The 13,808-nt window shown below is 40.6% G+C and overlaps 1 protein-coding gene and 2 long non-coding RNA genes across 3 annotated transcripts; 1 reads left to right on the forward strand and 2 right to left on the reverse strand.

The window, feature by feature from the left end:
• On the forward strand, positions 1-7,559 carry LOC146701468 (uncharacterized). Its single transcript, XR_014922187.1, has 2 exons — positions 1-581; positions 6,488-7,559. It is a non-coding gene; the product is annotated as an uncharacterized LOC146701468 (long non-coding RNA).
• A 2,156-nt stretch (positions 7,560-9,715) lies between these two features.
• Positions 9,716-10,731, reverse strand: LOC146701469 (uncharacterized). The gene is made up of 2 exons (XR_014922188.1): positions 10,691-10,731; positions 9,716-10,519 (listed from the first exon to the last, which is right to left on the reverse strand). It is a non-coding gene; the product is annotated as an uncharacterized LOC146701469 (long non-coding RNA).
• A 58-nt stretch (positions 10,732-10,789) lies between these two features.
• On the reverse strand, positions 10,790-13,585 carry LOC146701470 (cell adhesion molecule 3-like). The gene is made up of 4 exons (XM_085468874.1): positions 13,080-13,585; positions 12,391-12,651; positions 10,845-10,970; positions 10,790-10,794 (listed from the first exon to the last, which is right to left on the reverse strand). The coding sequence occupies exons 1-4, from the start codon at positions 13,471-13,473 to the stop codon at positions 10,790-10,792; spliced, it is 786 nt and encodes a 261-aa protein (XP_085325000.1). The 5' UTR covers positions 13,474-13,585.
• Between the last annotated feature and the right edge of the window lie 223 nt (positions 13,586-13,808).

Below are 13,808 nucleotides of genomic sequence, written 5' to 3' on the forward strand. Positions count from 1 at the left end.
AAATATAATCTGAATCAAACATTATTCAGCTTTAAATATTGTTCAGCTTTAAAGTTACTGTGCAACTGTGTAATAAAAATGTGTGCTCACGACTTTGGCCTTGAGAGCGATAAGAAGCGAAGAGACTAGAACACCCAAGGCCGCTTTCCTTTTATGGAGTTGTTTTTCTGCTAATGCAGCACTTTCCTCACAACCCCCTCCTGTAAGTTTTAGAGAATATATACCCATCCTCACAGCAAATATGAGGAATCTTCTGATGTGAACTGTATTGAGAGGTTGTCTCTGTCTCAATAAAAGTTCACTGATTCCCCATCTGCTGCAGGTGTCCGGTTGTCTTCATTCTCCGCCAGCCTGGTTAAGTCAATTCCTCCTTAACATCTAAAAGAACCTATTTAATGAAGGAAGACGGTTCACTTTGTGTTTAATATTATTCTATTGCTGTTGTTGTTTTTTTTTTATATCCTTCAATTGGCGTCACGGAACAGGATCCGCTCCAGGCCAAACTGGAACGGGTGGGAGGACATCGGCCGTGGTCTGAGTGAACGGAGTTTGGACAAAAGCTGTGTGCACACAAAAACAAGGTAAGCAGACCTTTTATTTCTGCTATATTGAACATTATAAAAATACTTAGTGTCCAAACTCCTAGTAATTCATAACCAAAATTGTCTGGCTTACTTAAGGCTTGTTGAGAATCAGACAAGTGAATAAGAGATAAGTGAATAAGAAATAAGTGAATAAGTGAATAAAGATAAGAGTGAACTGAGGTCTGACCACGGTTGCAGCCGACGGGTTGCTCTCCGGTGTCGGATATATATACCTCAGTGCAGGTCTGGGACCTTGAAAGGGTTTATTAGTAACGCCTTTCTAAACAAATTAAAAGGTTAAAGGCCTTGAGAATATTTTTTAGTAATATTCTCTAAACTACAGAAGGGTTAGGAAGGCCCAGAGGACTTTATTAGAAAAGATCCTCTAAAACTTAAAAAGGAGAAGTACTGGTTGGAGTCCAAAGGAGGGGTCCCTTTGATCAATAGGAGAAAACGGATCTCTTCTTAAAACCCCGATGATTTTAGTGTTTTAAATGTTTTGATGTTCTGTTTGATATTGGACACACATAAATACACGCTGAATGCTTGCTGTGGAACACTGGGCAGGACAGTTTGGTTCTCCGTTGTTCACAGATTACACAATTAAAGGAACTAGGTTCCTCTTTTGGTTAAAATAATACACCACACATAGAATTTTTTTACACATTTATTACATACATAAGGAGGGTAATGAGTGACTGCAGGTAATGTATGAAGTGTGAATGAGACGTGTGAACAAGGTGACAACCAACTAGCACCCCTATCAGGAAGCTCTAGGCAAGGTTACCCGCCAGACTCCGGTTTGGTAGAAGCCTGGTAACACCTGAAGGGATATTTCAGTGCTGACTCACCTTTAAAGCAGCGCCCCAGCTGATTAGTGCCTAACAGAGGCAGAAACCCAGCTGGCCCAAATTCTCCTTTAAAAGCAATAAAAGAACACTCCTCCATTGACAGTAAAATGGATGGAGAATTAGATCGAGAAACTAATGATGATGGTTGGGGTCCCGGTGTTATTCTTAGCACATTGGGAGAACAATTAACATGTGTTGAGACAGTCATCAACTCCACACACCAGCCTAAAGAAGCAAAACAGCTGAAAGATGCTTTTAAATTAGTCAAAAAGTTAGGGGTAACCTCTTCTGGCATATGTCTATGCGGGCCCGTGTGTAAATAGAACATAAATTACCGGTGTGTGTAAATAAAGTGTAAAATAGTGGTATAAACTGTCTGTTGAATTTCTCCTGAGTGTTGAAAAAAAGGAAAAACTCTTTTCTGCTCTCTCTGAGAGAGGGGCTGTGTGTGTGAGACAGGAAGTGTGCATGCCCATAGAAGGAAAGAGATGAGGTAAACTCTGTGCAGATAGACCGAAGTAAAAAAAAAAAAAAAGGAAAAGGGTCTCTCTCTCTCTGTCTCTGTGAGAGAAAAAAGGTGGGGGCCGAGTGAGCCCGCGGGGCCGAGCGGGTCCGCGGGAGCGAGCGTGTATGCTGTATGAGGAAGAAGGGAGTGAGAGGGAGCGAGTGAAAAGAGTAATCGAGTATTTGGTGATTTTTTATTATTTCAGAGGCACTGGGTAAGAGTTTTGACTTTAGCTGTGAGAGTTGTGAAAAGAGCAGGTTTTTCTTTTGTTGTAGACTGTGAGTAATCGGTGTTTTTCTGCCTATTGTGCTGCGTGGAAGACACAGAAGTGTAGAAATGTTTGTGGTTTATCTTTGTTTGACGTTTTATATAGAGTTGGTTGATTCAGGGTGATTTCTCCCGTTTAAGGGAGGAGTTGCATTGTGGTTATGTTAAAGCTTTGCTGTAGGGGTATGTGTGTGATTTTGTGCTGGCTTCGCATGTTTAAATGGATGCATAGAAGTTTGTCAGTGAGAAATTGTTATGGTGGGGTTTTAAAGTTAGTAAAGAGTCAAACAACGCCCACTGTTTTAAAAAGGCCCAAAACATCATAAAAGACACCTCACATCCTGGCCACTCCCTGTTCGAACTGTTGCCCTAAGGCAGACGGTACAGGGCAATCAGAGCAAGGACTAATAGACTCAAACACAGCTGTTATCCAACTGCAATAACACATCTGAATACTACAAAAATGTCCACCATGCCACTCTTGTGTTAATCTATGCACGGTCTGAAGCATGACGGTGGGAATACTTAGTATTTTAAGTATTCTATCTATTTTATTGATTGAATTTTATTGTTTTTTTATATTTGATATTACTAGGGATGATGCAATGATCGGGGACCATTCTTAATGTCGTCGGTCTCATGACAATGACAATAAAGTTTTTGATTTTGATTCTGATTCTGAAATACACCCTCCTCAAGAGTTCAATGATTTAGGCAGTTATGTTTATACAAATACTAAATGTATGTTTAGTGTCTTCATACAGGTGTTTTTTCTTAACCTGGAAGCCTGAGTACGGCAGCAGAAGACAGGCCAAGCTTTGGCTAAAATTCACGGCTGGACACCAGAGTTGTCCTCACCCCTCCCGGTAAAACAAAAAAGAGAGAATGTAGTTTGAGGCAGGTTTTTCTCGCTGAACTGCTCTGGGTGCTGTGTCCCTGAATCTCACCAGTGTTAACCTCTGGCGGAAGACATGGAGAAAAGGAAAAGATGTTCCTGGTAAATCACTGAAACAAATAAAACCACACACAACCAGAGAAAGATATGAGAAGGGTGAGGAACAGACACATGTGCGTGTTAGAGAAATGCCTCGTTTGAGAAAAAGTTAAAGTAACCCATATACAGACGCACCCATACATGCAATGAAGAAACAGCTTACATACATGTGCACGTACATGCAAGGTTAAAGTAGCGACACTTAACATACACCTGTTTTTAAATGATATAGTTTATACATTACTGACAATTAAACGGTTTGGGTTGCAGGACAACAACGTAACGTCAAAAGACAAAGACACTGGTCTGAGGATTAAGTGAGGACACGACAAATTTAGTGGTTAAAAGGGTCGACTTGGGACATGTTTTTGTTGATTGTTTAAGACAAATGACTACTGAATGATAGGAAATTCCTTTTTAGGTTTCTAAACAGGATCTTAAGAATTTTAACACGTACCTGTGTTGTCCTGTCAACTTGAGGGGTTATGAGTTGATTATATGGTGAAAAGAAAAAAAAAAGAACAAAAACAAAAAAGGGGGGAGACGAGATCTCGTTGTTTCTCCCCTCTCGGGATAACACAGCCAACACAGCACAGCCAACACAACATCATTTTCCTGTTCGCCTGTTTTGTTTTGTTTTTGTTTTTTCTGAGAGCCGAAGCTGACCTGGACTCCTACCCTCCCCTCTACCATCGTTGCCCTCTCCGCGACCATCTTTGACCCTTTGACCCCTGAAGGCCACAGCAGCTGGACTCACAACAACAACTTGAGGATGTCAACAGTGCTGCAAAAGAGTGATCTCATGCAGCAGAGACGGAGAGCACTAAACCTAAAGCCCGTTTCACTACACGGGGGAAATTCCCAGGCTGCGTCAGCTGACAGAGCTGTGACGAGACGCGCATTAAGCCCGGAGGAAAAGGGACGGTGAGCAGAAGGATGCTGACCTCTGAGAAGAGCCGAACAGCAGAGCTGCAGAAGGCAGAAGCAAAAGGGTCAAGGTACAAGGAGAAGATGCAGGCAGCTGCAACAACGGATGAAAACAGACCCAAAGAGGAGGGGAGGACCCTAGGCCATGCGTCAGGCCGCTGGTTTACCTAAACTACAGAACAGGAAGGTGATGAACACAAACATATACCAACACACGAACACACACTTCTGCATGCGCCTACTTAGAATGAAGGGAAACACACACATGAACACTTATGCACTTGTTGAGGGAGTAAAAACTGATACATACCCATGCACTAAAATCAAAATGTTGATTTAATTTACTAAGAAGTGACACACAATGCTCCAGCTGCTGCAATGAAGAATGCTTTACTGACAAAGGCTCAATGCTGCACACAACAAAGTCAAATACAGAATTTGCTATAATAATAAGCCCAGAGGGCATTTGTGTGGTCTGGGGAGCAGAGTCCGGAGCGGTTTGGTTATGAAAATGATGCCCGTGCGAGATATCTGGGGCTTAAGGCCTCGACTTAATTGTTTACTCTACACTAAAAAGAAAAGAAAACACTCTGAGCAGTGGTGCAGAGTGAAAACGAGGAATTAACAGTGTGAGTTTTATTTCAGAGCGCCACGTCATTGTGATGGAGATTTAATAAAGGAGGAACACACGGACAAAGAAGAAGAGAAGGGGGGGCAGCCCTTGAACGCGATTGCCTGAGGCATTAAAGTTCTGTACTAAATTCTGGTTTCCAGTGTGAGAAAAGTCACGCAGTGCCAGTAGTAGAGCTAGGTTGAGTGATGATTCTAAATTACTGTAAGTAAATCATCGTACACCGTTCAAGTTTCATGAAAACGGGGATCTAGACTTTGTTGAACCCTAGGCAATTTGAACAGGTAAAAGTCGAGTGACCAAGTAGCAGTTGAATAAAAGTCATTGAATAAGTGTTGAAATAAACTGGCAGAATTAAGAGAATTAAAACATTTCAAGAGCTCAACTTACTTAATGGTTCAATTTTGTTTCACGAACGCAAAACATATAGGTTTATGAATATGAAAAGGTTGAGGTGGTGTTGATTTGACTCTGTGTAGGTTTAGGTTGGTATTTTTATTGATGGGAAGAATATTCAGTGACAAGTCCTAAGACCCGGGCGTCTGCATTTTGTTTTTGTTATTTTTCATTTTATTTTGTTTTATGTTTACTGATTTTTGTTTGTGAATCTTTTCTTTAAGCAGATCTGCACATCGGAAATTACAAGCATTACACGTCGGCGAGAAAATTGTTGTAAGTGAGTTTCTCCGCATTGAAATGGGTTCTGGAGGAAACACTTGTGGGGACAATTAGAAACGAGAGTCCCTGTTTAAAAAAGGATTCAGCGAGGTAATCCAAACTCAAGTTCTTGTTTCTTTTTGAGATGACGTCATTTTGCTGAGTGTGGAAACTAGATGCGACGACAGGTTTCACTGTCAGCAAAGAACGGATGAATGGATGAAAGACTGGGAATAAAAACAAACGGACTGACTGGTAAAAGATGACAAGACTTGACCATGACTCAAGGTTAACCACCTCCACCTAGATAGGATAAAAGGGTGGATGAATTTATGTGGGTTTCTTTTACAGGAGTAGAAGGATGACAAAATATTCGAGGATGAGTGAACCTGTAAATGCCATTTTTGTGTCTTGTGTTGCTTACAGAGGTAACTGCGCAGCGTTACCATTTACATTTTCTTCCCTACAGGGTTACAGTTTTAATGTTTTTCTATTACAGGATTTCTGGGCGGATGTGTGAAGAAACGGTGTTTATGGGTTAGGAGTTGGGGATGCTATTACACTGTATTCTGGTGAGAGTGTTGGGGGAGACACACCCTGTCTTGAAGACTGTGATTCTTTTACAGGAAATGTTTTATAGCACCTATGGAATGAGGATGCCTGACTACGGTCAATGTGCTGCTAATGTTTGCTTTGCTTTGGTGAGAGGGGTGCAGTAGAAAACAGACAAGTGACATGAAAACAAGTAATAATAACAAAGAACAAATTTGGGGACAGTTTGACCTAGAGCCCACTAACTGGCCATTAGGGGCTCTCGCTCTCGCTCTCTCGCTCTCTCTCTCTCTCTCTCTCTCTCTCTCTCTCTCTCTCTCTCTCTCTCTCTCTCTTGGAATTACATTGCCCAAAGGGTGAATAAAGCAAATTGTGGCAATAATAGTGATTTAATGATTGGAGAAACCTGAACATGATACTTGTCTGTTGAGCTGAATCGTTTATTACTCTTATGATTTTCCGGTGGGACTATGAAGATTTTTTGGTACAGTTTGCAGGTTGTTGCTCTTTAACTCCTAGAACACGCCCTTGGCGAGGTGGGGGGAACTGGACCACCTTTCTCTGCCCCATCATCCTCTATTAGACGACATCCAAGCTAAGTAAACATGTCTTGGCCCTTTCCCCCTGAAATGACAGGCAGGCAAAGATGTTGCGTCTTTGTTTGCTTCCTGGCCCTGGGTCTCATTCCCATTGGCATAATCCTGATCTGTGAAGGGCCCCCGACACTTCTGACACCTTCAAGTTCAAAAGCTTCGCCCCCTTCTGACAGTCGCAATATGACAAATGTAGCCCCTAGGGTCTTGCCCACCACTTCCTCTCCAGTTTTACCATATTCACTTTTGAATGTCCTTAGCAGTTACCGTTCTGAGTTTATTTTACGGTTGATTTATTCTTTCACATTTTCACGTTTATATCTCTCATTATTATAGTATACTCTGTACTCTCCACATTTTTATCATTACTTATGCTTTTTGGTTGCTGAGTTACAGGAACTGTTAATTTTGTGTCACTACCCTGGTTGCACTAACTCGTTGTATCCGTGTGTGCAGGACAGCTGTTACTGCTTTCATCGGGAACCGAGACTGCTTGCAGCCGACCCCTGGGCAGGGTGGTGCCTGGACTCTTTTCTCCTCATCTGCAATGACAGATAAAGACAAATGATAAGACCCGAGGAGTTTTTCGAGCCAGGCTTCGACACGTCTCTGTGTTCCTTTGAATGTTACTTATTTTTGTGTGTTGACCCATTTAAGATGGGTCAAAAGGGGGATTTGAAGAAAATATAATCTGAATCAAACATTATTCAGCTTTAAATATTGTTCAGCTTTAAAGTTACTGTGCAACTGTGTAATAAAAATGTGTGCTCACGACTTTGGCCTTGAGAGCGATAAGAAGCGAAGAGACTAGAACACCCAAGGCCGCTTTCCTTTTATGGAGTTGTTTTTCTGCTAATGCAGCACTTTCCTCACAACCCCCTCCTGTAAGTTTTAGAGAATATATACCCATCCTCACAGCAAATATGAGGAATCTTCTGATGTGAACTGTATTGAGAGGTTGTCTCTGTCTCAATAAAAGTTCACTGATTCCCCATCTGCTGCAGGTGTCCGGTTGTCTTCATTCTCCGCCAGCCTGGTTAAGTCAATTCCTCCTTAACATCTAAAAGAACCTATTTAATGAAGGAAGACGGTTCACTTTGTGTTTAATATTATTCTATTGCTGTTGTTGTTTTTTTTTTATATCCTTCACCAGCAAGGGACCCAGGCCCTACATTTAACACCACAACAGCATGGTCTCCTCTGTCGCTGTTCCAGCTATTCTTTTGTGAGAACGTTGTCAGAACAATTATTGAGAACACAAATGCCAATGCTGCAAAGAAAAGGAGGGCTGGCAGCAAGTTTCCATGGACTGCTCTCACGGTGAAGCAAGTTTACATCTTCTTGGCAATTCTTCTTTACACAGGCCTTGTAAGTGTACACCACAGAGCTGACTATTGGAGAAAAAAATGGCCTTATAACTTGGCCTTATAACTTTCACTTCCCTCGTGACACTATGTCAAGAAACCATTTTGAAGCCATCTTGTGGTCATTGCAACTTAGCAGCCCAAAAGATGACGAGGACAATTAAAATAAAAGAAACACCCCAGAGTACGACCGGCTTTCCAAAATAAAGCCACTCTACAACCAGATTGTGACTGCCTGCAAAGCCCTTTTCCAGCCATATAAAAACATTTGCATCGATGAGAGAATGGTGGCATATAAGGGTAGGATATCAATGAAACAGTTTATGAAGGACAAACCCACAAAGTGGGGATATAAACTGTTTGTCTTGGCTGATTCAGACACTGGCTACACCAGTAAGAGTGAGGTCAGCACAACATATGGGCTTAGCTACTCAGCTGTTATGGATCTTTTACATCTGTCATTGCTTGGGCAGGGCTACATTTTGTATGTGGACAATTTTTACACAAGCCCTACACTCTTCAGTGACCTATATAAAGAAAAAAATGGCTGTTTTGGCACTATTAGAAAAAAACAGACAGGCTTTCCGCGCACGCGCAAAAATTACTTTCCTAAGAAGGCTGAGAGGGGAGATGTGCGCTGGATAAGGAAAGGCGAACTGGTGTTTGTGAAGTGGACTGACACTCGAGAGGTCACAATGTGCTCCACAGTGCACAAGGCCTTCAGCGGGAAGACTGTGAAGCAAAAAGTGAAGGAGGCTGCAGGTTGGACAACAAAGGCTGTACCTGTTCCAGATTGTGTTGTAGACTACAACAAGAACATGGGTGGTGTTGATTTGTCCGATGCTCTGATTGGTTATTACACTGTCCTTCATATAACTATGAAATGGTATAAAACTTTGTTTTATCATTTCTTAGACATTGCTGTTGTTAATAGTTTTCTTTTGCATATGGAGTTATGCAAGAGGCAAGGTAAGGAGCCAATGACACAAAAAATGTTTCGGGAGCAGCTTGCCAAGGAGATGCTGGACTTTGCTCCTGCCTCAGCATTACCACCACCAACACCATTGTCTAACCTCACCTGCATGCCATGTTATTTTGGCAGCAATGCAACAGATCTGAGAAGATATTGCTGGAGGTGCCAGGATGTTGGCATCCTGAGGGTGAAAACCCCAATTTATTGTAGGGCTTACGACGTCGCTCTGTGCCTCACATCAAAAAACAACTGCTTTAAAGACTGAGAGTCTCTTCTGTTTCTGCTGTCTTGCTGACTTTTCCTTGGTTCACAGAATATCTGATAGAGCAGCTGATATTCTTTCTGTCATGGTCTGGGTGAGTGCCAGTGTGTATCTCTTGAGCCGGCAGTTCAACCTCTCGGAGGAGCCACTGTGTTCCTGCTCATTGCTCTCACCTGTGGGTAATTAAGCTGTGGACTTTAAAGGCCACCACACTCAACCACTCTTTGCCAGATTCTCAGCTAACTACAGTTAGTGCAGGCCACCACTGTGTTTTGTACACTTTAATAGCAAACTACCTTGTCTCACCTTTTATCGCTCTTTCATGACTACTCACCAGATTACCAGACGCAAATCTCCACCATACTACAGTGGAGAGCTCTACCTGGATAGTAGGTAGGTAAAAGGGTCTGCACACTGACAATTACCCTACAGTACACCTGTTTGGGTTATGACAAACTTTGAAGGAGAATTCAGGCTGGACAATTCAAAACTTCAGGACAGAACACTTTAATTTGTTTTATTCATTCAAAAGATTGTTTAAAAAACCCATAGAAGTCACCTTTTTATTGTTGTATTTATTAAGAGATATGTATTACTTACAAAAAAGCCACCACACAAATAGGATTTGTAGAATATGATGGTGGACATTTAAGAGATTATACAGTGTTTAAAATCTGTTCACCTTCAATAGTTGCATAGTCTGTTTAACACTCATCGACAGCATGTTTCTGCAGAATAATTACAACTTACTAATTATATTACGTTTTGGTTTTTTTTTAAATGCAACTTGCTGCCACAAGATAGTGACATCAAAACTAAAGACAGATATTCAACATGCTCATGGAGCTGACATCCCACTTCATTCAGAAAGTTGGAGCAAGTGAAGGAGAGAGTTAAAAATCACATTGAGTTCTTTTCTCCACCAGAATACTAGCATTGATGTTTGCATTCTAAAAGCTGTCTGTGTCTACTTAAAGGAAAAGCCAGATGACCTATTAAAGAAATTCTTGGTAAGTTGGAAAAGGAACTGTTGGCAGTCACAACGACATATTTTCATGTAAATGCTCCACATTTATATTTTATTCTTCATAGACTGTAAACAGATACTTCTCATTTTTTCTTCACCTCAGCGTAGAGTTCCTCTTGGCCATTAACTCTCTGTGTTAAGCTGTTTTCTGGCTTGTTGACTTTCACCTGTGCGTACACCGTACCCTGCTGCTGCCCTCTGTCCTGCATTGAGTCAGAGGATGCTTCATATCCCAGCTTAGAGAAGCTGACCTCTCCATAATGGATGTTTTCTTCCTCTTTTTCTGTGTTATTTGCTGGCCCTTCAACAACCTGCTCTTCATGAGGTTGAATCTATTAAAAAAAACAAATAAGAAAATCTGTGATGTAGACCTGTTGAGTCCATTCTTAATCATGTTTTTAGAAATTTGAAATCATGTGACTGTGGCTGTTATAGAAATACAGAAGTAAATATTCATGGAAACAGGCAGGTAAAATGATTGAACAAATTTAGTATCTTCTTACCTGAGTGTGTTGTATAGTTTGACGCATTGACTTTAAGCACCTGGACATAAGAGGCAATAAAATAAAATATTTTTATACTAAATATATGTATGAGTAAATCTAAGCTTGGTGGGAGAAAAAACACATTTTATTGTGCAGCTAAAATATGAGTGACAAAATATCATGTTTCCTACTGTCATGTGTGATACTTGCCAAAGAAATATTGTCAAGAAAATTAGTAAGATGGTCCCAGTGATTCCTCCAAGAACTAGTCCCAGTGTGAAGTGATCATTCTGCTCTCCTGGTACAAGATAAATATGAAACACCATGTGAGTCAAACATTGTATAATAATCTAGACACAGAAAGACAGCCATTGCTAAAGTTTTTTCACATCCTCTTTAAATTTCAGTGTAGCAATGTAACTGAGAAATAAGTAAAAGCATCCAGTCAAGAAGAAAAGGGCGCCAAGGTCTGTGCCTATAGACTGTGTTGCTTTTGATGGGAACCCAAATATAGACAAAACGAGGTGTGGAAACAAACTTAAATTTAACCAAGGGTGAGACGTTTATTTAGGCTTAACACAAGAACACAAACTAAAGAGAAAACTAGAACACAAAAGTAACCTAAACTGGAAAACTACAAGGAACCTAGAAAACTATGAAACCTGGAGAGACAAGGAAAGACAAGAATGAGTGACAACTTACAACATAAAAACAAAAGAGGGTGATGAGGGAAAAGGAAACAAACAGGGAACACGACCCTGTCAAAGTAAAACAGGAAACACTAAGGTGCAGACTTAAAACACGTGGCCAGACACCGGGCCAGGAGGAAGGAACACACAGGGGAACGAGACAGACTGGGGAAAGAGGGAAACATGGAAACAATTAAGAAAGACAAGACACAAGGAGTGTGTGTGTCTGAGAGAGAGAGAGAGGAAGGGAGTGAGTGACACTGAGGGAGAGAGAGACAAGATGGGCTGGGGAGAAGAAATATGATGCAGGAGACAGGGGAGACATGAAATATGAGGAGTATGTGGGAACAGGAAAGAGAGACCCAAAGGGGAACACCTACAAGAGAGAGAAACATACATGAACGGGAAGACAAATTTTCACAGGATGCAGGGATGATGGAAACGCAAAAGGAGCCTAACACAAGAAAGCATAACACAGGCAAACACGAAAATTTCAGACACAGAGTCAACTAAACTTTAGGATGACTGTAACACTAAATCGTAACCTGTCTTAAAAATGCAAAAGTCACAAAACCCCAATAACCTCAAAGCTAAAAAATAGAAAACTAAAACATGACAACACAAAGAAATCACAAATCACAATAAAATCAAAATGACTCAGAGCCATGACAAAAGAGGAGAAAAGCAAGTCATCGGTTCTTAACAGCTCTGTTAAGAAAGAAAAACAAAAACAAAATAAGGGAAAACAAAAATAAATAAACAAAGAGAAGACAACATTACCTAAAGAAATAATAACAACAATAATAATAATAATAATAATAATAATAATAATAATAATAATAAGTAAGACTATTTAAGGTGAATAAATATTTTCAAGTCTAACGCATGAACAACCACACATTATAGGATAAAGTACAAGATTTGAACTTCATCAAGCTAAATGTACTTCCTTCTCAACTCAATTTTAATGAATACGTCAAAAAATTATTAAAAAAACAGCTTATGAAACTTAGTGCTGAGTAATTTTACCTCCAACAGTCATGTTAATCTCTGTTGATGTCTGATTACCCAGATCATTAGTGGCCACACAGTAATAAACTCCTCCATCTGTTACATTGAAGCTGTAAATCTCTCCTTCAGATACTTTCACAGCTCCATCTCTGCTCTTCTTGAACCAGGTGAAGCTGCTGACTGGAGGTTTGGCTCTGCTGGAGCAGGTCAGGTTCACCCAGCTGCCTGCTGACATCAAACCTGATGGACTGATGGATGCTGAGGTGTCTTGAGGAGCATCTGGAGAAACAAAAATGGAAAGAATTATCCCATAAATCATGTTGGTCTCCTCAAACTTTCACACGTGTCCCTGCTGCTAGACACCTGAATAAAATTAGTAGGTCATTAGCAAGACTTGACTGAATGCTGAGGTGGCAATCCCAACCCAACTCAAGTAAATTTAAGTAAATGTCAGTGCTTGGAAAAATGTACTTCTAAAAGTAATTTTATTGCACCATGTTCATTCACTCATGTGCTGCTGTAACATGAAACAAATGGCTGAATCGCCACCTCAGCATGCAGTCAAGTTCCACATAGTCTTGCAAATGACCTACTAATTTGATTCAGGTGTGTTGCATCAGGGATACGTGGAAAGGTTTCAGGACACCAGCCCTCCGGGACTGCAGTTTGACACGTGTGTCTTCAACAACAAACTCTGATTGTCTTACATGAAACACTGAGAGTCTCTTCTGTCTCTGCTGTCTTGGTGTCTTTTCCTTGGTTCACAGGATATCTGGCAGAGCAGCTGATCTTCTTTCCATCATGTGTGTCTGACAGAGTGATGTTCTGCTGGATTTTAGTTGTAAAGCTTCCATCTGTGTTTTGCTCTATTTTGTTGTGAGAGTCTTGTGTGAGATTCCAGGTGAGTTGAGGAGGTGAGTGTGGACAGGGAGTGAGAGCTGAGCAGGTTATAGTGACAGACTCCTTCTTCTTCAGATCACCTGAGATTGTAATACTGGGCCTCCAAGGAGAATCTGTGGTTTCACATAAAATCACACTGCTCTTTGCACCACTGATTAAAATCTGCAAACCTAATGCTTTCAAAACCTGTTCTAAATTCATACTTTGATTTATAAATGTAATCAAGTCTTGAACATAAAAGTGGAGCAGACGTTATAATAAGAAACAATTTTCTGAGTGTCATGCTGGGACAATCATTACAACTTTAATACAAGATTTGCTCAAGTGATATTGATTATATTCAAAAAATAGATCAAAGACTAGATAGTCAGTACTAAATGTTAGTTTAATGTTAATGTGATACATAAACAAAAAATAAACAAACAAACATACTATTACCTGTGACTGTTATTTGAAGAGGATCACAAGCTGCTGTTGCCTTGAATGTTTCACTCTCTACTCTGAAGAAGTATTTGTTTGTGTATGTGGTGGTTAAA

This window comes from Copadichromis virginalis, linkage group LG9 (assembly GCF_057382275.1).
Source record: "Copadichromis virginalis isolate Kocher_CV1m ecotype Utaka linkage group LG9, C_Virginalis_male_GT1.1, whole genome shotgun sequence".
In the NCBI taxonomy this organism is placed as follows: domain Eukaryota; kingdom Metazoa; phylum Chordata; class Actinopteri; order Cichliformes; family Cichlidae; genus Copadichromis; species Copadichromis virginalis.